We start from the raw sequence: 20,664 nt of genomic DNA on the forward strand, positions 1-20,664 counted from the left end.
CTGCTATAGTTAACCTATCTGCAAAGTTACAAGATTTCACAATGCAAGTTTGTGCAAAGTACACGAGGAGTCGGACGATACGTTTATTATATACATTATACACCACAGCAAAAGCATATTGTTGAAGAGTTGTAAAATGTCAAAATACTTTGTGACTATCACATATTTATTGACTTACACAGAGAATAGAAGATAATAATATGTAAACACTACAAGGGAACCAATACCCAAGATAGTAAATAACAAAAGTAAATGATAAAAGAAAGTAACTAAAACAGTACACAGACTGTGTAAAGATGCTATGGATTTTGGCCTAGGAAGGAAGCAACCTCTTAATTCCAGTCTTCTGATCTGCTGTTAACCTTGTAGGGAACTTGATATTGAACTTGATCCTCAGATTTCCTCTCTTAGAAGGATCTTTGGGTAGTGGCATACCTTCCTTTGGGACAATCTCTTCATAGTTTGGGTGTATTACCTTGTTGATAGGAATAGTCAGTTTTCTTCCATCAAGCGTTGTTACATGGGCTGTGTAACCTGTTAATGCTTCAACAAGTGAGATATTCTGATTGATTACAAGGTCATTCCCATCCCTTGTGAAAACACTGTGCGGTTTCTGATCAATTGTGAACACGAGATCTGCAGGAAGAACGTTTGGCTCTTCATTTCCTTTCTCTGTGAATGTAATCTTCGTTCCCTTCTTCCAGCCAGGTTTGATTATAATGGTCAGAATTTCTTCTACTGGTAAAGTCTTCCTGCATACAAAACTAGTTGTCAGAATATCAACAGCAACAGTGACAACTTCATGTAATTCGACCAGATGAACAAAGTTGGACATTGTGCTGTTCCTTTATATGTTTCTACAGCAGTGAATAATTTAGAAGTTAAAGATTTTTTGGTCCATGGAACTCATCAATGTTCAGCAAACCAGAACATACATTTAAGCTATTACTCCTATCCTACTTGTTCTTTTATAATAATACGCCTACAATTGACACTCGAGCATAATTTAGAAGTAAGAACTCCACACGATGCCTATATTCACATTCATTTTGGCCACAAATTACAGGCACAGTTTTGGTCCATGGAACTCATGATAGTTCAGCAAACAAGAATATATCAATGTTCAGCAAACCAGAACATACATTTAAGCTATTACTCCTATCCTACTCATTCTTCTATAATAATACGCCTAATTGACACTCAAGCATAATTTAGAAGTAAGAACTCCACACAATGCCTATATTCACATTCATTTTGGCCACAAATTACAAGCACAGTTTTTGGTCCATGGAACTCATGATAGTTCAGCAAACCAGAATATACATTTAAGTTAGGCTTAAGTCATCTGGTCTGTGTACATTTAAGTTAGGCTAGTTCCAATTGAACACCTTTATTAGCTAAAAAAATAGGCAATACCTAGTTAACATTTTTTCGACAATCAACTAAAAATAGAAATTGTGTCCCATACACTCACAATGACGTGGCATAGTAATTAATCAGAAAAAGACATGTGACATTAGGCCCATAATAACAATTAAAAGATATATTAAAAATAAAATAAAATAAAATAAAAGCACTTTTTTTTAAGCAATAAGAAAAAACACACCCACCCAACCCCGACGTCTATCCTTCCCATGTTCTTCTTTGTCAGTACACATACAACCGCCTCCGGCTGAAACCAAACATACTCTGATAACCATCCTACTACCTCCAATAACCAAACACCTACCTCCTCTCTTTTAACGATTACTAAGAAAATAAAATAGTTTCAGATTCATATTGGTCTTCCCGGAGAAAATGGAGTTCCAATGGAAATGTTTGCGACTCAATTTGATTCTTATTTCTGAAAAAACTCTCTTTTACAACTCAAATGAAAATCTTTATCAGTAAATTCTTCTTATTTTGTGTTTTGACTGGTTATCTATTTAATTGATGTTTTCCCAATGAGGGAAATAACAACGATGGCACTGATTACGGCGGAATGATGCTAAAAAGAAGGATTAGATGAATTCCGATGAAGGAAATAACAACGATGGCATTGATTACGGCAGAATGATGCTAAAACGAAAGAAAGAAGGATCAGATGGAAGAGGTGTGTGTCAAGGGATGGTGGCGATTTGCATGACGAGAATATTGGATTAAGAAGTCGAGGGGAAGACAAATTGGGTAAAGATGACGCTAGGGATTTTATTTTTCATATGTTCAAAATTCTCTAATGTTGATAATGTCTATTTTTGATTGGTCTGCAGAAAAAATAATAGTTATGGCTTCACAGGCTTTCTTAAATGTGTATTACACTCATGATGCCATGTCACCAAAAAGCACTTAACAGGTACATATTTTGAACGATAAAAGCGATCAATAGGTCAACCCCTAGTTGAGGTGTCCGAGTGGATTATGCGAACAATTTAATTGGCAGCAAATGACTTAAAGTCTTTAAGTTATTTCTCCTATCCTACTCATTCTTTTATAATAACACACCTACAGTTGACATTCAAGCATAATTTTGGAAGTAAGAGCTCCACAAGATACCTATATTCACATTCATCTAGGCCACAAATTACAAGCACAGTTTTGGTCCATGAAGCTCATGAATATTCAGCAAACCAGAAGATATGTTTAAGCTATTACTCCTATTCTCCTCATTCTTTTATGATAATACGCCTACAATTGACATTCAAGCATAATTTGGAAGTAAGAACCCCACCCGATGCCTGTCTTGCATTCATCTTGGCCACAAATTAAACACAAATACTTAAAGAACACAGCAAAAACTTGTGCAGCAAATACAAGATTCAAACAACCTGCAGGCCCCTTGATGGCAATCAAGTTGCTCCATAGTGAACAGTTATACGAGACATAAGAGGGATCGGCTACACAAGAATTCGACAATTAACAAGGAAAAGTTCAATGAACTCAACAGATACTAATTCATAAATTAACCAAGCAGGGACCATAACTATAAAGTAACAGAAAGGATAAACATGACTACTTAATAAAACAAGCCAAATAAATAGTAACAAGCATATCATATCTGAAAATTCTGATCAGTTTACTTACCCACTTGCATCAGCAATCTCCCTAGAGATCTTCATCTTCTTGGTTGTCCCACTATAAAGTTCTTCTAGACTACAAGGGACTGTTCGTTCAATCGGTGGCGCCTTCCGTATGGTTGGTCTGCCTTCTCCAAATGAACTGAAGATATCATCTCCAAACATTGAACTAGAAAACCTTGCACCTCTCATCCCACCACCGCCGCCGCCTCCCATCCCACCACCGCCAAACGGGGTTTGAAACCCAAAAAATTCTGCAAAGATATCATTGGCATTTCTTGGATTGAATCTGAACACATTTGGTCCATCACCTGTATGGAAATATGTAGCCCCACCAGGTCCACCAGCAGCAGCATCTGGTGGTGGCACTTGACCTTTAAGGCCTTCTTCCCCATACTGATCATAAATTGCCCTTTTCTGTGAATCACTCAAAACCTGCAAACACAATTTCAACATAAAAATACAATCTTGAAAAGATAATTGAAAACCCTATTTAACAAAATTCAAGAATCAACGCATTGGGAATCAAGAAAGAGCCAAAACTAGCAGTAATTAACAGAATAGAACATAAAGTTTGCAGTTTTATTCAAAAACCAAGAACAAGAATCGTGAATTAGGTACCTCATAAGCTTCAGATATCTGTTTGAATTTCGCCTCAGCCTCTTTCTTGTTATTTGGATTCTTATCAGGATGCCATTTCATAGCCAATTTTCTATAAGCTTTCTTGAGTTCATCATCTGTAGCACTCTTATCAACTTGCAATATCTTATAGTAATCTACACCCATCTTCTATAACCAGTTATCTAACTCAAAAATTGATATAAGAGGCAAATTTATGCAGAGAATATGTATGCTTGTGTTATGTAAATTGAACGATTGAAGTTTTGGTTGTGGGCAGAGTTTTTTATTAAGAGAAGGAGAGATGAGTCTAGAAAAAACAGAGCAGTAGAAAAGGGAAGAATGTAGAACTTTCCGGACTTCAGTTCAGTACTGTTATTTTGAAGTGCAAACAAATTCGCTATTTCCAGAAACCCTTTCGACACATTCCGACTACATATTTATTCGCTATGTTTCAATCTATACGATATTTATCATTTTTCCAGAGTAAAAATACTTAGATTGGACATTAATGCATAGAATTTATAATTTTTTGAAATAAAATTTATATATTTATAAATTATTTAAAAAAAATTACAAGTCACAATTATATATCTATATTATAGAACACTAAGTCCCTGTGTAGTGCCACCACAAGTTGGGATTCCCTTTAAATTTATTTTAGGACTCCTTTATTTTATTCTAAAATTCATTTTCCTTTTTATGGAAAATTGTGATATTTATAAAAAAATTGTAACATTGTGATTTTTATAATAAACTATGACTTGCATAAAGTGTTGCGACTTTTATAAAAAGTTCCGACTTTTATAAAAAATTGTAACATTTATGAAAAGTTTTGACTTTTATGAAAAAATTATAACTTTCCAAAGGGTTGCAACTTTTCCCGATAGTTATAACCTTTCTGATAAAGCACAATAAATATCTGTTCACACTATCCTTTGTTGTTTATAGAGAGAGGGATTTTCTCTCATTTTAAAACAATGAAAATTCTAACCTTTTCTTCTTCACTATTAATTATTTGTGTACTTTGCTTATATTGAATGGCTTACTGAAATCATCGCTCATGTTACCGATCTTGATATGTATTTTTACAATCATTAAGTTATGCTTATGTTATTAAGGATAAATAAATGATAAGATGTAATAATTTTTATTTTCCATATATTGTTTTAGTTTAATGTATGATAAATTTTAAATATTATTTTTATAAATTATGTAATCTTAAATTTCCGCAAAATAATTAAAGATATATGAAAAAATTACAATAAAAAATAGACTTATTTGAATCTTGAAATTTGAAACGTATCACATAAATTTAAAGATTCTTTCACATAATTCAAAATAATTACGTATAACTCACTAATTGATAATTTTAACTAGATAGGTATATGGATTTTGCTAGGAAGTCAAAAAAATGAACTCAATTATAGTCGATCCATTCAAAATTTTAAAGTTTGGGCTAAAAAAAATTGAATTGTGTTTGATCTCATACAATTCAAGTCTTAATCCATTTTAAAATAATTTTTAATAAAGCTCAATTTAGTTTTAAATTTAAACTCGTTTTGATTTCTTCTTATTTGCATTGATATAATATATATTTTCTTATATTAGAAGTATGGATTATTATCTATTTTTATATTTTTTAGGATTCTTTTATCAATTTAAAACTTTTTTAAAAAAAATAATTTTGAGTCGAAATTCAAATTATGATTATAAAATTTAAATAATTATAGCTTAAAATTATTGAGATTGAGCGGGTCAAATTGTGATTATAAAACTTAAATAACTATTATTTGTTATCGGATATACTACGATAGAAATAGAGGCGAAAGAGAAAAGGAATGAAGGCGAGCGAGATATATTAAGATTTTGCCCTAATTTTCTTATTATATTTAAGTTTTACTTCTTATTTGAAAGAAAGTTAAAACATTACCATAATTAATTTTTTTTTTCTAATAGATTTTTTTTTTCATAATTGGTCATCTTGTTTTAGAGAAAAAAGTTTGGTGATCTGACCTTCTCATCAGATAACACAATAACACCCTCAATATACAATAGCATCCATAATATAAATATTTAAGAGTTTTATGTATGATATGATTTTCTCCCTACAATTCTCTATGTGTTATATTAATTTTTAAATATGTAAATTAATTGGCCAACTATATAATAATATTAAGTTTCTTTTAGTATATAGTCTTATTAATCTCCAAATTTATCATTATCACAATTTGTAATTATAACTTTCTGTATGATATCTTAATTATTTCAAATTCAATAAAATTGTCTATATATATCACGAATAGATACGAATTATAATATAATATATATATATATATGTTCTAAAATATATATACATGGGGAGAAAGGTGAGTGCGAGATAGGATACATGTAAATTAGATACAATGATTACACCTAATTTTAATCCATGTATTTGAGATATATACATAAATTTTAAATTCAAATTCTAATAAGATTCGTAATATTAAAACTCCCTTGAAGAAAAGTAAATTACTCCTTAACTAGTGAGATTTGTGTTGTTTATTTTTTTTTCTTATATCTGTAATATCTGCATTTAAATTTGAATAAATATATATTTATGTTTTTATGGAGCACACAAAATATATAATAATCTCTATTTATAGTATCTTACTATGTTTTTACACTTTCAGAATGTTTCAATCTCTATTGAGAGACATATTAGAGTCTGAATATATTTACATGCGTATTTTTTACGAAACGCTTAAATATGTAATAAACTATACTCACAGTACTTTCCTACCATTTTAGTATGTTTCATTTTCTCCCAAAGATTGTTCAAAGATCTAATGATATTTTGTTAAAAATTATTTTTTTTTATGTATCGTTTAGACGTTACATGAATTAAAGTATTGAAGAAAATAGAAAAAAATTATGCTAAATACTCGTCTCATATACTTTACTTACAAATATTAGATATATCCAATTAACATTATAAATTTTAAATTATTATTACGATTTACGAGAAAGAATAACAAATTATTTTAAAAAATCGTTATAATTAATTTTCTCGATTCATTCCCTCGCGAGGAATTAGTAAATCATTTGACTCTTCACCTATTTTTTTAATATAAAGAATTGATTAACCTAATAATAAAATATAAGGATATTTCAATATACTTTCTACGAGTCTGAACATAAGCATTTAGCAATATAACTTTTAAAATTAAATTGAAAAAGTATTTTTAGAAATTAAAATTATATTTGAACGTTCATTATTTTTTTAAAAAGAAATATTATGAGTGAACCGACAAAACTATCTTTTAATACTTGAAGCTCATTTCATTTTCTTTTTTAAAAAATTGACTCTAATATATAACCATAGTCCATATGCTATTCTTTTTAGAAATTCTAACTAAAAAATAAAAAAGAAGGATTGTATTTTTTTATCTCGTTATAAAAAAACTAATAAAAAATTTGATGTTAAAGAAAAGATCTCTTGAAAACATTTTCTTTTCTTAGATACTCCCTTTATTTTGATATAATATAATATAGATGATGTTTGGAGCATTTTTTATATGGTCTAGAAAATGATAATTTAAAAAGGGAAAATGTACGAGTACCTTTTTAATTTATGTCCGAAATTTCAAAGACATATTTATACTATAATAAAGTTTTATTATCTCCTGAACTTACTTTATTAATAATTTTCTATCCCTTTTCGTTCTACGTGACACTATCTTGTGAGTTCAACGATGGTTCACTTTTTTTTTTCAAGTTAGTGCCACATAGTCCGAAAAGGGGTAGAAAATTACATAGAAAATAAGTTCAGGAGTAATAAGACCTTAATATAGTATAAGTATGTGTCTGGAATTTCGGACATAGATTGAGGAGATACTTATGTATTTTTCTATTCAAAAATTATAAACATGTATTAATTAATTTTCTACCAGAATATTTTCTTCGTTCATTCTATTATTTTAGGGTGTTCAGTAATATTATCCATTTATATTCAGAATTTTTTATATTTAATTCTCAATTAAATTATTATATTTTTAAAAATATTATATCATATCATAGTCAAAAGTGTAAACTCTCTTCCGTAGAAAGTTGTCAACCTTTTCCCGTGATGACTGATTTACTTCACTACACTTGAGTTTCAGAATCCTTCAACTTTTCAGCAATGGCTGCCATTGCAGTTCCTCTCCTGGCCGTCCGATCACCTCAAGCCAACCTTCAATTCCCCTCAATCTTCAATCTCAACCGTCCATTTTCCACTTCACTCTTCTCCAATGCCTTCACCCATGTGAAAGTCTCAAGTACTACTTCTAGCTCTAACCAAGTTGTCACTGAAACAACTTGTACCTCTAGCTCAACCATCAGTGTCCAAAACGACGACGCTTTAGACACGACCCTTTTCGTTATTCGGGCTAAAAACCGAATTGGGCTTCTTCAAATTATTACCCGGGTATTCAAAGTACTCGGGCTCAAAATTGAGAAGGCTATTATTGAATTCGAAGGTGAGTTCTTCGTGAAGAAGTTTTACGTTAATGATTCTAATGGTAAGAAGATTGAGAAAGTGGAGTATTTGGAGAAGATTCAGAAGGCATTGTTGGAGGCTATCGACGGCGATGATGGTGGCGCCGGAGTTACGGCGCCGTCGGCGGTGGCGGTTAGTGGGAGAGGGGTGGTTGTGAGGAAACCTGGGTTGAAGATGGAATTAGGAGACAGGAAGGCGAAAGTAGAGAAGATGTTTGGGTTGATGGATGAGTTCTTGAAGAATGATTCAATTAGTTTACAGAAGGATATTCTTGATCATGTTGAATTTACTGTAGCTAGGTCAAGATTCAGTTTTGATGATTTTGAAGCTTACCAGGTACTTCCTACTTGAAGAAATTTTGATCATGATTCAATTTTGATGAATTTACAGTACTTGTGTAGCTGTTACTGATGAAATATGGACAATGCAGGCATTAGCACACAGTGTCAGGGATCGGCTTATTGAGCGATGGCATGATACTCATCAGTATTTTAAGAAGAAAGATCCTAAGCGAATTTACTTCCTTTCGCTTGAATTTCTTATGGGTACTTGACATTCATATGCTCATAAAATCATTTTCTTTTTGGCATCTAATTGGGGCACAGCTAGGCCTTCCGTATTCAATTATTCTTGTCTGATTATGTTTTTTCTTTACTTGATCTGTCAGGTCGTTCTCTAACTAACAGTGTCACAAACCTTGGCATTCAGGACGAATATGCTGATGCTTTAACTCAGCTTGGATTTGACTTTGAAGTCTTGGCAGAGCAGGTTGGTGAAATCTCGAATTGTTGTCTCTGATTCTCTAACAATTTTTTGTGTCTGCAACATGTCACAAACTAGTAAGTACTGAGTATGTTTTTAGTGATTACTTTGGATTATATGGATTTTTTTTAATGAATTTAAGTAAATGTAGAAAATTTATGAGTTGTTGAAGGACATGATTAGATAATGCTTGTATATGAAAATGGAATAATTTCAAATTCACAGGACAACTTTATTGACTGACCTTGCTTTGTACAATTAATGAATATCAGTTGATCTGCAGCCATAGGCGCTGTTAATTATTGTGGTACTCAGTCTAATTTTGAAGAAACTTGCATTTACAATTGAAAGAGGCGTCTTCTCCATCTTCATGTTACACACATTTGTCTGTTCCATTGCTTCCTTCAATAAATTATCTATGATGATTTTGTTTCTAACGATCATCTGTTTCAAGGAAGGAGATGCTGCCCTAGGTAATGGCGGCCTAGCTCGCCTTGCAGCTTGTCAAATGGACTCCCTAGCGACATTGGACTATCCAGCTTGGGGGTATTGTTCTTCTTGTCTAAAATCACTTTGGTTCTGATATTGGTCGCTTCTTCATCATGGCCTTGGCTTTTGAATCTCCTTGATTTTCTCAAACATGCTAAACAACAGAAACCGTCAGAATAAATGGGTCTCTACCTTTTTTGAACAATACCCTGTTTCATGGCTGCATTGTCATATCCAGATAATAGCCACCTTTGTGATGATAAGTTCAGAGTGTTTGTTTATTTATTTTGTTTTCTTTTCTTTTTATAAGCAGAGTTTCTGTATTGTTCCAAAACCAAAATATCTGTTAGGGATCCTACAGAATTTTGTGGGCTGCTTTTATGGAGTGTCCATCTAAAATTGGAATTATAAGGTCTAAACAAGTGTTGTCTAACTTTCTTCAAGGATTTGTCCTCCATTTGAAGTTTTCTTATAAAGTTTGATTGAGTTGGGATTCTCTATATCTCCTCATCTTCAGTTATGGATTACGCTATCAATATGGATTATTTCGTCAGATCATAGTGGATGGTTTTCAACACGAACAACCTGATTTTTGGTTGAATTTTGGGAACCCCTGGGAGATAGAGCGTGTCCATGTATCATATCCAGTGAAGGTTTGCAAGTATTTACTTTTCCTCCTCTTTCAGTAATTTATCCAAATGAAACATTCTTTATTTCTTGTTTTAGCTCTTCCTCGGGTGGTGGTGGGGTATTTGATATCAACTTCTTCAATCTATTCTATTGGAACTTTTACTTGTTGCTAACTAAAAATGTGCTTTTCATGCAAGTTCTATGGGACTGTTGAAGAGGAAGTTTTAAATGGAAAGAAATGTAAAATTTGGATACCTGGAGAATCAGTAAGTGCTTCTGTATTTTGTAAGTCTTTCTTTTGTTGAGAAAAATTTAGGCTAATTGGGATGTCATATTGACAAATGAAAAATACAATTCCTTGAGCATTTTCTTTGTCTCTTACTTGTAGGTTGAAGCAGTGGCTTATGATAATCCAATACCTGGTTATGGCACACGAAATGCCATCAACCTTCGACTGTGGGCTGCTAAACCAAGTGATCAATATGACATGGTAATTTTTACTATTTTGTATAGTAATTGTTTCTGACAACGTCTAGTGGGGATGCTGCAGAGGAGGCATCTATCTACTTTTGAGGGACTTACAGAGTGGTCTTTTTTTTCACCATCTGACTTTTCCGCTTTATGTTTTTGTGGGGTGGGGGTGTATTTAAAAGGAGAGAAGAACTTCCTTATAAATTTACTCTTGTTTCCTTTTTCTTTACTGGCTTGTAGTATTGGTCACTTTCTTCTTTTGTCAAATGTGAACTTCTTACCTATCGCTGCACAAATTAGAACCCTTTTAGTTTTTTGAGGGTAAATCTTATTATGTTGTTTGACATCCCTCTACCTCTTAACTTTTACATGGTCCCCATTTCATCACTTGCAGGAGTCTTATACCACTGGTGACTATATTAATGCTATTGTTAACAGACAAAAGGCTGAAACTATAAGTAACGTGTTGTACCCTGATGACCGTTCTTACCAGGTATTTCCATTCTATATAAATTTCTTGAGAAAGTGGATAAATGCAGAATTCCTTTAGTTCCTTGGGAGGCTAGCCTTTTGGGTTATGAACCTGCCTCATGCTATGTTGGAATTGCTTTGGTGCTTGATCTTTTGAAATGTGAAACTACTGAATCAAAACTAGATTCATTTTTCCAACCTACCACGCCGTCCACGTAATACTAAATGCTCTAGGGTCGTTTGGTAGAGTATGAAAAAATGCTAAATAGAGTGTATAAGCAATGATTGCATTAGTAATGCTTGTATTAGTTATGCTTGCATTAGTTATACATTAGTTATTTCTTCCGCTTTGTTTGGTTTGGTGTATTAAAAATAATATGCATTATATAAAAATATTTATTTACAAAAATGTCACGCATTAAATCCCTTTGCATTACTAATACCTTGAAATCCATGGTATTTTGTAATACATTGCCCGATACACAATAGAGTATATAACTACTGCAAGCATTAGTTATACAGGGCACGAAAAAGTGTACAAAAAAAGGTACTACAAATATAGAGAACTAATGCATGCATTAATTCTGCTAATGTACTCTACCAGACGCCCCTTAGTCTTGAATATATGAGAAGAAATCACCAAGTGTTTTCCCTTAGCTGGAATTTGAACCCGAGAGCTCATGATTTCTCAACCCACTTCATTGACCACTAGGTCACACCCTTGGGTGCAACTTGAAGCTTGAGAATAATTCTACATTTGGGGTTTCTTATGTATTCTCCAACCATTTTGAGCAACATATTCCTCAACTTCTTTTATGTTCTAAACTTTACCAATTCTCAATAAAAACTTTCTTTGATGTTCTTTCTTCAGGGTAAGGAACTGCGGTTGAAGCAACAATTTTTCTTTGTTTCAGCATCACTACAAGACATTATAAGGAGGTTTAAGGATTTACATAGAAACTTTGATGAGTTTCCAGAGAAGGTATTTACCTTACACTTTTTGGGCCTGTGATGTGTGGAGTTCCTTATAAGCATATAAAGTCATGCCATCCATAAAACAATGGGCTCAACTGGTTGCTCAAAGACTATGATATTATAGTTTGCATATCATGGATAAACAAATACTTAGGGAAGTTTTTCTAGTCACTTGGTTTTGTTGTATTAACATGAAAAGGCATTGCATTGAAGCATAGACCTCAAGTATAACAACATGATTCCTGAAAAAGTTGCATGTTTCACATTCTAATCCAAAAAACAAAGTCTATACAGTGGAAAGATAGTAGCCAAGTGCCTGTTGTACTCACTCTATTTAGTATTAATATATTTGGTTCCGGTTTGCACTGTTTCAAGTTAGTTCTCCTTTCAATTGAACTTAAAGGCTCTAGGCAGAAGTGATCTGGACTAGCTTGTTTTGAGGTGAGCCTCAAGGAACACCTCGTTTCTGCTCACACCCTGAACAAATTTGTCTCACTAATATTTATCCCTGCTCCCCCCACGCACACACACTCACACTTCTATGCAGATGCGTAGATTTTTTTTTTTTTGGTGCACACAAGTTTAAGCCTCTTCCTTAAGATCCATTCAGTTCCTTATAGCACATTTTTGGCAAGTTGAATACCGAAGAATCCTGTTATACACCTGCCGTTTTGGAGGTATGGGTGGTGATATTTCCATCATACTGATCTTCTAACTTATACTATGTCATAAAAGAATTTCTACTTTAGGGTGGCCACTCTTAATCTGAGTTTTCCTACTCTAAAATGTATTTTGAAAATATTATTATTTGTCGCATTCATACAAAAGATTAGGGTCGCAAAAGGAAAAGGAAAAAGTAAGCCTTTTCTTTAACAGCCAAACACACATGGCTGCATTTGCTAATTTATTTGTTTGAGTTTTTGTTTTCAGGTTGCTCTACAGATAAATGATACACATCCATCAATATCCATTGCTGAGGTAATGAGAGTGCTTGTTGATGAAGAGCACTTGGACTGGAGTAAAGCATGGGATATTGCTTGCAGGATTTTCTCAGTCACCATTCATGCAGTACAACCTGAAGGACTTGAGAAAATTCCCGTGGATCTTTTGGGTAGTGTTCTTCCTCGACATTTAGAGGTTTGTTTCTTGATAAGGTTTTATATTATCTCATATTAGTTTTTATTCTGTGCTTGAATTGGTTTTTCTCTAATAGTATCATCCTTTTTGCACCAATACTAGCTTGTTTTATTTGTTTATCAATTGGGGAGTGATTGTCTTCAAGATATTTTGTTAAAGAATCTCTTATCTGATTTGATGATTCATTTTTTGTTCCAGATTATATATGAGATAAACTATCGTCTCATGGAAGAGTTAAAGAAGAGTTTTGGTCAGGACTATGATAAACTTTCCCGAATGTCAATTATTGAGGAAGGTGCTGTGAAGGTATAGAAGACAACCTTATGATCTCGTTTCTGTTTTAATTAATTCTTTCAGTGGTTAATCAAATTTGATATTTTCCTGCTATTTAAGATTTTTTAATAAATAAATAATCTGATGCTTTTCAACTGGACCAAGCTGTAGTAGAGACATGTAGTGGTCCCAATAATGTACAATTGTACCAACCACTACTACTCAATCAGTTGGGGTCAGCTATATGAATTCTGATCAACAAGGTCCCTCCATTCCGGCTCATGGTAATCCTATATTATGTACCAATGAGCATACTAATACTGCAAATTTCCACATCTACAAACTAGGATCAGTAGTTTTCTTTGAACTCTGTGATGCTTGTTTTACATAAATCATGTCTATAGAAACTTAACAAAGAGGAGAGGGAGTGATCAGGTGGGAGACAGGAGAGAGAGAAAAAGAGAGGCCAAACAGAAAAAAAGGTTATTTGATGAAAAAAAAGGTTATGATGCTCATGCTGATTACTTCTCACTTACGGCTTGATTTGAAGGTTACGATGTCCATGCTTGTTACTTCTCACTTTCAGCTTGATTTTATATGGTCCAAATTCGTCTGACAATCCATGATGCATTTGTATTCTGCCATTTCCACTACTCGAATTGGGTATAGGCGCGAGTAAACAATCCTTGTTTTTCTGCAATAGCCAATTTTGATTTTGCTCCCTATGTTGACAGAGTATTCGGATGGCAAACCTGTCACTTGCATGTTGCCACTCTGTGAATGGTGTTTCCAGAGTGCATCTAGAGACACTTAAAACAAGAGTGTTTAAGGTAATTTTGCTTCTGTACTTTTCTGATTTTTCCCTTTTGCCCTATACTTCATGAGAACTTGATTTAGATCCTGTAATAATATGTCTTTTTACCTTCGCTAAATGAATGCCACTCTCTCTAAGGCCTACTTCAGAGAGTGCTTTGCCAGAATCTCTCTTCAATTCACCGTATAGATTCTTTATAATGTCAAAAGAAATATTTAATGATTGAGAGATTGAAGAGAGCATAATTGTCTGAATAAGGAATCAACTAATCAGCTTGAATTTAACAACTGTATCCTATTAATTTCTTTCCTCTGTTTATGGACAAGTTATACTGAGATATAATATATTGAATAACAAACATTTGATTTTGATGCATATTCATTTGTTGTTGGACATTTTGTTCAATGTATTGTATTTTTTTGGGATCAAGAAAACCTTTCGGGGGAAAGTCAATGTATTAAAAATTAGATATATGATGTATAACTTTTTTTTTGTTGACAAGGAAGATATGATGTATAACTTAAAACATGTATTTGGCTTAAAACTAGATAAATAGATGACACCTTAGGCAGACATCACTTCTTTGTTATATCTCAGAACTTTGATTGGATAACAGGTTGGCTTAACTAAGAATGACACAGTAAACAATTATGCAAGATTCTTTTTCCTTTTGGGAAAATGAAAAGAATTTTTCTTAAGGTTTTGAAGATGGAGTGAACTGAAGACTGAACTTTTGTGGCACGAATGGCAAAATTTGGTTTTATAATTAGTTTAGATATACAAGTAGTAGTGAGTAGTAATAATTCTTAGATAAACACTATGATGATTTTATTTTCATTCTCTAAAGTGACTTGAAAAGGTGTTGATCATTGTAGGTATTTTTAGCCAGTTATTGTTAATGCAGCTAGTGTTTTTCCACATTATATTTGGTACAAAATGATACGTAGATTGCACCATAATTGGTAAGTATGTGGGATTATATATACAGGACACAAAGCTGGCGACCGAAGGTCTGATTAATAATGTAGGTTTATATAATTTCTCATTTTAATGAAATCAAACAACTCCGTAGGTCTTATTTTATAGGTCTGTTGTTGATCTTAGTTTTTGCTCATACCGCATGAAATAGCTAGTGAAAACATGTTTCAAGAAGAGGTCATTTTGTAATTGCTGTCTCATGCAGGACTTTTATGAGCTGTGGCCTCAGAAATTTCATTGCAAGACTAATGGAGTAACCCAGGTGCATAATTAACTGCTTGTTTAACGACTCCTATCAGTTTCAAGATTTCTGCCTCAGGTTTACTCTTGACAGCTATTCTCCAAAAATTTCTGTGCATTCTTTATGATCCAAACCTTCTGCTTTTCCATTACTGCCTTTATTCGGCAGCGTCTACTTGCATAATAACAAGGTTCATATCTAATCTAAAATATTTTGTATCTTCCTTCTATCATCATAAACAATTTTATTTGGGGGTAGGGGATCTTCCATTGGAGTTCATCATGGGCATGTAAAATGATGATATGAAATAAATATGAAGCATTGTGCTATGTTCTTCACTATTTTAAATTTGTTATATGTCAGCGTCGTTGGATAGTGGTGAGCAATCCTAGCTTGTGTTCAATCATTTCAAAATGGCTTGGGACAGAAGCATGGATCCGTAATGTTGACCTCATAGCAGGTTTAAGAGAATATGCAGAAGATCCTGATTTACACACTGAATGGAAGAATGTATGAGATCTTTCTTTGCACTCTCAATCTTGAAAAGAGTAGTTGCTTATTTGCTTTGCAGTCTCTAATACATTTTGACTTCTGACTTGTAGATGAAGAGAGTTAACAAAATGAGGCTTGCTGAGTACATAGAAACACTTACCAGTGTGAAGGTTTCTGAACATATCAATTTCACTTCCTTCTTTGCAAGAAAACTCGCACATCTGTTGTCGCCTGACCAAGCTATATACCCTATATTTCAGGTCAGTTTGGATGCAATGTTCGATGTGCAGATAAAACGAATACATGAATACAAAAGACAACTGCTCAACATATTAGGTATCATCCACAGATATGACTGCATTAAGGTATCCTTTCTTCTCCTTAGAATAATATTCCTGAGCCAAACCTGACTGTTTAGAGATATAACCACATATTCATGTACTTCCTAAACTAGTATGTAATTTAAGTATCACCTTGTTCAGAAGATGTTTCAGGCAGGCCAGCTTTGGTAAATATGAAGTGGCTTAAAAAGTGCCAAGACAAAAAACTTTCTACATCGATGTGTATCACCAACATCTTTTTTTCTTTTTTGGAGTTCAAACTCTGAATCTTTGAGCCTAAAGACACTTATTTTTGCTGACGCTGGTTCAGATATTATATGGAATCAAGCCATGGGCATTTGTCGTGGACTTATATGCTTATGTGCAAGGCCAAATACAAGCCCACGGAAACTAAGTTTAGTTGTTGTTAAACCAGATTAGAAACCAAGCTATTTTCGAAAATAGAACTGAACACATGATTTCACCACCAGCTGTGAAAAGTATCAAGACTAGTTGAAACACTTGTCTTAGCTAAAAAATTTCTTCTTCTTGCCCTATGAATCTTTGTTTTTGTCCAGTGACCTGATATTCTTTATCTTTTTTTTTCCTGTCATTTCTTCTATAGAATATCACGTATGCTCCAAAATCTCTTTTGCTACATATAAAATATCCAACTTACCTTGTTTATTTAGAATATGAGTATGCCTATTGAGTATCATCTAATTTCTTGGAGAAGCTCCTGTAGTTCCATATTTTTCTTCACAATTCTGTTGAACTATATTATTTTTCAAAAAAAAATTCTACTTAACTGTATTAGAAAAATTATCTCCCTATACATTTATAGTCATTATTTTTTGAAGAATATGGATGAAACTGACAAGCGAAGAGTTGTACCTCGTGTATGTATAATTGGTGGGAAAGCTGCCCCTGGTTATGAAGTTGCAAAGAAGATAATCAAACTTTGTCATGTGGTGGCTGATAAAGTTAACAACGATCCTGATGTTGGGGATCTCCTGAAAGTGGTAGGACAATGATTTGATTTATTTGTTTGAAACCTCAATAAAGTATGGTCTCGTCATGTTTATATGAAACCATTGTCCATGCTTTGCTCTTTGAAATTTGGAGCTTGTCCATTCAGAAACTTCATCTACTTTTGGAAATACTACATGGGGTGATGAAAAGAAATTATAAAAGAAAACAGAAGGGAAGGGAAGAGAATAGCAAGAAGGTTCTAAGCATTACTTTCTTAGGCCCTAACAATCTGCCCCATAAACCATCTCCTGAAATGATGTATTCATTTCATTGTCGGCCCTAATTGGAAAATTTTGAGGAAAGTTATTGAAAACACTTTTACTATTTGGCTGCAGAATTTCGAAATTGTTAGGTTTCATAAGACTTCACATCACTGTCATGTCATTGATCTAAAAAAAGTTGTCTGGGTTTATTCTATATGTCATCCTTGCTTTCTTTTCCCCATCCCTATTGACAGTTCATGTGCACTGTTCTTGGACTGTCAGCATAAATGTAGTAAAAGAATTTATACTTCCAGTTTTTGCTGTCATTATAGATAGCAGGACTCAACAGAAATGGACTCGTCTTCTGTCGTTTCAGGTTTTCATCCCTGATTATAATGTCTCTGTTGCCGAACTAGTAATTCCAGGGAGTGATCTTTCACAGCACCTAAGGTTGCATTCTCTTTTCTTTTTTAAAAAAATTCTTTTAACAGATGCACTGCTTGCTTCAGCTGGTATCTATTACTCCAGTATTCACAGTTCCCTCCAAAGCTTGATGAACCAGGAATTTTCATGTACAAATGTGTGCAAACAACTAATTGAAATCATGTGTATATGATGCAGTACAGCTGGACATGAGGCATCTGGAACTGGGTGTATGAAGTTTTTGATGAATGGTTGTTTATTATTAGCAACGGCAGATGGCTCAGCAGTTGAAATTGCTGAAGAAATAGGGGCAGAAAACATGGTAAGTAGTGTTAGGAATCTTCTACAGACTGTTTCACCTGATGATAACTGCACTTGTTCACAGTGTGGTTAGAAGGTTATAATCTACATTGAGCAACCACGCCGAGACTTCATGTACAGAGATAATTTGTGAAATAAATATTTGTTTTGTTATTTTATTTGTTTTGTTAGTTCATCTGAAATAGGCTTAGGCTTCTTTTCCAGGTTTCCACTTTTCAAATGCTTTCAAATGATTGAGCAATTGACTGAGTAGTAACAGTAGACGCATGTAAATGATTGATAAAAAGAACAAACAAAAAGATAGACCAAGTGTCATGGGATATGTTCCCCTCAATTGATTCTACTTCCTTGTTTGATATCTTTATTTTGATCTTTCCTTTTGCTTTTTGTTCTCCAGTTTCTTTTTGGAGCAAAGGTGGATGAGGTTCCAGCATTGAGAGAAAAAGGAACCACTCTCAAAGGTTCACTTCAATTTGCACGAGTTGTGAGGTATGCGGTGTAGTTTGAGAAATCTTTCCCTCGGCATTTACGGTCTATTCTCTGTATCTATCAGATTGTTCACAATGAACAATCTGCTGCTAGCAGCCTTTTCGTTTCTGTTGTGTGCCACAGGAATGTGGCCGTAGTCTAGATAATCATCGGATATGGTCTTTTCTCTCTCTCTCTCCAGTCACATTACTCTTTGTTTTTTCACCACCAAGATCGTCTATACCATGTCTCATCCACTGGTGTGATTGTAGAAGCTGATGGCCATATCTTTTTGCCACACCAATGATCTTATGATGTGGCATCACTCATCCCCACTTAAATTTTCTCTACTTCTCCTTAACATAAATGAGTTGGTTCTTGGAGAATCATCCTAACAATAGGGTTCATATTCCATCTGAAGTATTTCCTGTCCTATTTGCAATTTCAATGCAGTTTGGCAGTTATGTAGCTGCCCGCTGCTGTAAGCATGAGTGTGCATTGTTGACATGCAACCTTTAGTCTGAAACACATCTAGAGAGAATTGGTTAAAGCTTTCTATGTGATTATCTGTATGATGTTGCATATTAAATGACCATGTACTTTGTTCTCTTCTCCTTTTCTTTTTGTTTCTATGTGGCACTTTATTTTAGACAAGGAATGTGCTTGTTTCTCTTTGTGTATGATCGGCGTACAGTGAAGTGGTCCTCTATGTTTAGGGTAATGTCAGGTATGGTAAAAAGATTTTGAATGGACATATAGTGCCATAACTTTCCATATGCCTTCCTATTTCACAGGAAATCTTGATTATCACAGATAATTAATACAAGCAAACAACATAAAGAAGTCAGACGGAAAGTACTGTTATCATTGTAAATTGTAATATAGCTCTGCGGTTGAAGCTTTCCTGCTGACATGCATAAAGAATTTATTGAAATTTTAACCCACTGTTTTCTTTGCAAAACTGGAAAAGGAACTTGTGAAAAATGAAAACCAATAGAAAGGAAATAAAAGTGGTGTTTTATTGCCAGCTAGAGTGCGATTACCTTGATCAGCTCACTCTGCAAGATCACTGAAATGAAGCTTATCGTGTAATGATCATATTCAGTGGAATGCAATATGCTAGGCTCCTGAAAAGTTAAAAGAGTTTTTAGCTGATTTCATTGCACTCTATGTGTAGGATGGTGCGGGATGGTTACTTTGGCCTCAAAGATTACTTCAAGTCGTTATGCGACACTGTAGAGGATGGTGGAGACTTTTATCTCCTGGGATATGATTTTGCTAGCTATTTAGAGGCACAGGTAATCTGTTATTGCAAATACAAATACTCCTGTTAGAAATGTTCATTTGAAACTGACAGAACATGATGATGACAGGCTGCTGCGGATAGAGCATTTGTTGATCAAGAAAAGTGGACCCAAATGAGCATACTGTCTACTGCAGGTTCTGGAAAATTCAGCAGCGATAGAACCATAGAAGAATACGCACAGCAGAGTTGGGGCATCGAACCCTGCAAATGCCCCTTCTGATTTGCAAAACATCGCCTTTCATGCAGAACTAACATGGCTTTACTAACCGTGCATCCTAATCTGGGAATTGAAGAACCAATGACTGCAAGAAACATTCTAAGGAAGCTCTTCCTAATCTGGCAATTGAAGAACCAATGACTGCAAGAAACATTCTAAGGAAGCTCTTATCTGCAGTTCATCTGTATTTCTTTTTGGAATGCTGATGTAACATGGTTATTTTTTGACAGTTTATTTATTTTTCAACTTGTGGTATGCAAAATCCACAATCATAGGATCTTGAATCACAGACTTTCATGTACATGGTTCATAGCAATGTCCACCATCACACATGGAAATAAATTACAAGAACATATATGAAGATGCAAACGATTATTGGGCAATGACACTTCCAGGAAGTTATTTCCAAAATGGCTTCCTTTGCTCATATCTCTTTCGTATTTAAATTTGA

At 33.8% G+C, this 20,664-nt stretch overlaps 2 protein-coding genes across 5 annotated transcripts; one reads left to right on the forward strand and one right to left on the reverse strand.

The window, feature by feature from the left end:
• Positions 1 to 118: 118 nt before the first annotated feature.
• Positions 119 to 4,232, reverse strand: LOC101262478 (uncharacterized). The gene is made up of 3 exons (XM_004232873.5): positions 3,675 to 4,232; positions 3,061 to 3,488; positions 119 to 752 (listed from the first exon to the last, which is right to left on the reverse strand). Exons 1-3 carry the CDS (start codon positions 3,837 to 3,839, stop codon positions 314 to 316), a joined length of 1,032 nt encoding a protein of 343 aa, XP_004232921.1. The 5' UTR covers positions 3,840 to 4,232; the 3' UTR covers positions 119 to 313.
• Positions 4,233 to 7,658: 3,426 nt separating this feature from the next.
• LOC101261874 (uncharacterized) lies at positions 7,659 to 20,596 on the forward strand. 4 transcript variants are annotated; one of them, XM_010318475.4, is made up of 22 exons: positions 7,659 to 8,526; positions 8,621 to 8,735; positions 8,858 to 8,958; positions 9,407 to 9,498; positions 9,959 to 10,094; positions 10,269 to 10,337; positions 10,460 to 10,561; positions 10,937 to 11,035; positions 11,885 to 11,995; positions 12,919 to 13,125; positions 13,324 to 13,431; positions 14,133 to 14,228; positions 15,396 to 15,452; positions 15,795 to 15,941; positions 16,034 to 16,093; positions 16,184 to 16,288; positions 17,104 to 17,265; positions 17,855 to 17,928; positions 18,100 to 18,223; positions 18,620 to 18,711; positions 19,868 to 19,988; positions 20,064 to 20,596. In XM_010318475.4, exons 1-22 carry the CDS (start codon positions 7,834 to 7,836, stop codon positions 20,214 to 20,216), a joined length of 3,024 nt encoding a protein of 1,007 aa, XP_010316777.1. In that variant the 5' UTR covers positions 7,659 to 7,833; the 3' UTR covers positions 20,217 to 20,596. The 4 variants fall into 4 exon arrangements, 2 of the variants coding, with proteins under 2 accessions (XP_010316777.1, XP_069149749.1); XR_003245296.2 differs by having other exon boundaries at positions 7,679 to 8,526; positions 18,105 to 18,223; XR_011214746.1 differs by lacking the exon at positions 17,855 to 17,928 and having other exon boundaries at positions 7,728 to 8,526.
• Positions 20,597 to 20,664: the final 68 nt, after the last annotated feature.

Source organism: Solanum lycopersicum, chromosome 2 (genome assembly GCF_036512215.1).
Source record: "Solanum lycopersicum chromosome 2, SLM_r2.1".
In the NCBI taxonomy this organism is placed as follows: Eukaryota; Viridiplantae; Streptophyta; class Magnoliopsida; order Solanales; family Solanaceae; genus Solanum; species Solanum lycopersicum.

What these genes read in the sequence shown, in the direction of transcription:
- LOC101262478 (XM_004232873.5), bottom strand. Translation starts at nt 3,839, where the DNA reads ATGGGTGTAGATTACTATAAGATATTGCAAGTTGATAAGAGTGCTACA. An exon ending in AGATATCTGAAGCTTATGAG is followed by an intron (nt 3,489 to 3,674) that starts GTACCTAATTCA and finishes TTGTGTTTGCAG; the next exon opens with GTTTTGAGTGATTCACAGAA. An exon ending in GAGATTGCTGATGCAAGTGG is followed by an intron (nt 753 to 3,060) that starts GTAAGTAAACTG and finishes TTTTGTATGCAG; the next exon opens with GAAGACTTTACCAGTAGAAG.
- LOC101261874 (XM_010318475.4), top strand. Translation starts at nt 7,834, where the DNA reads ATGGCTGCCATTGCAGTTCCTCTCCTGGCCGTCCGATCACCTCAAGCC. An exon ending in TTCTTCCTCGACATTTAGAG is followed by an intron (nt 13,126 to 13,323) that starts GTTTGTTTCTTG and finishes TTTTTGTTCCAG; the next exon opens with ATTATATATGAGATAAACTA. An exon ending in ACAGATATGACTGCATTAAG is followed by an intron (nt 16,289 to 17,103) that starts GTATCCTTTCTT and finishes TATTTTTTGAAG; the next exon opens with AATATGGATGAAACTGACAA.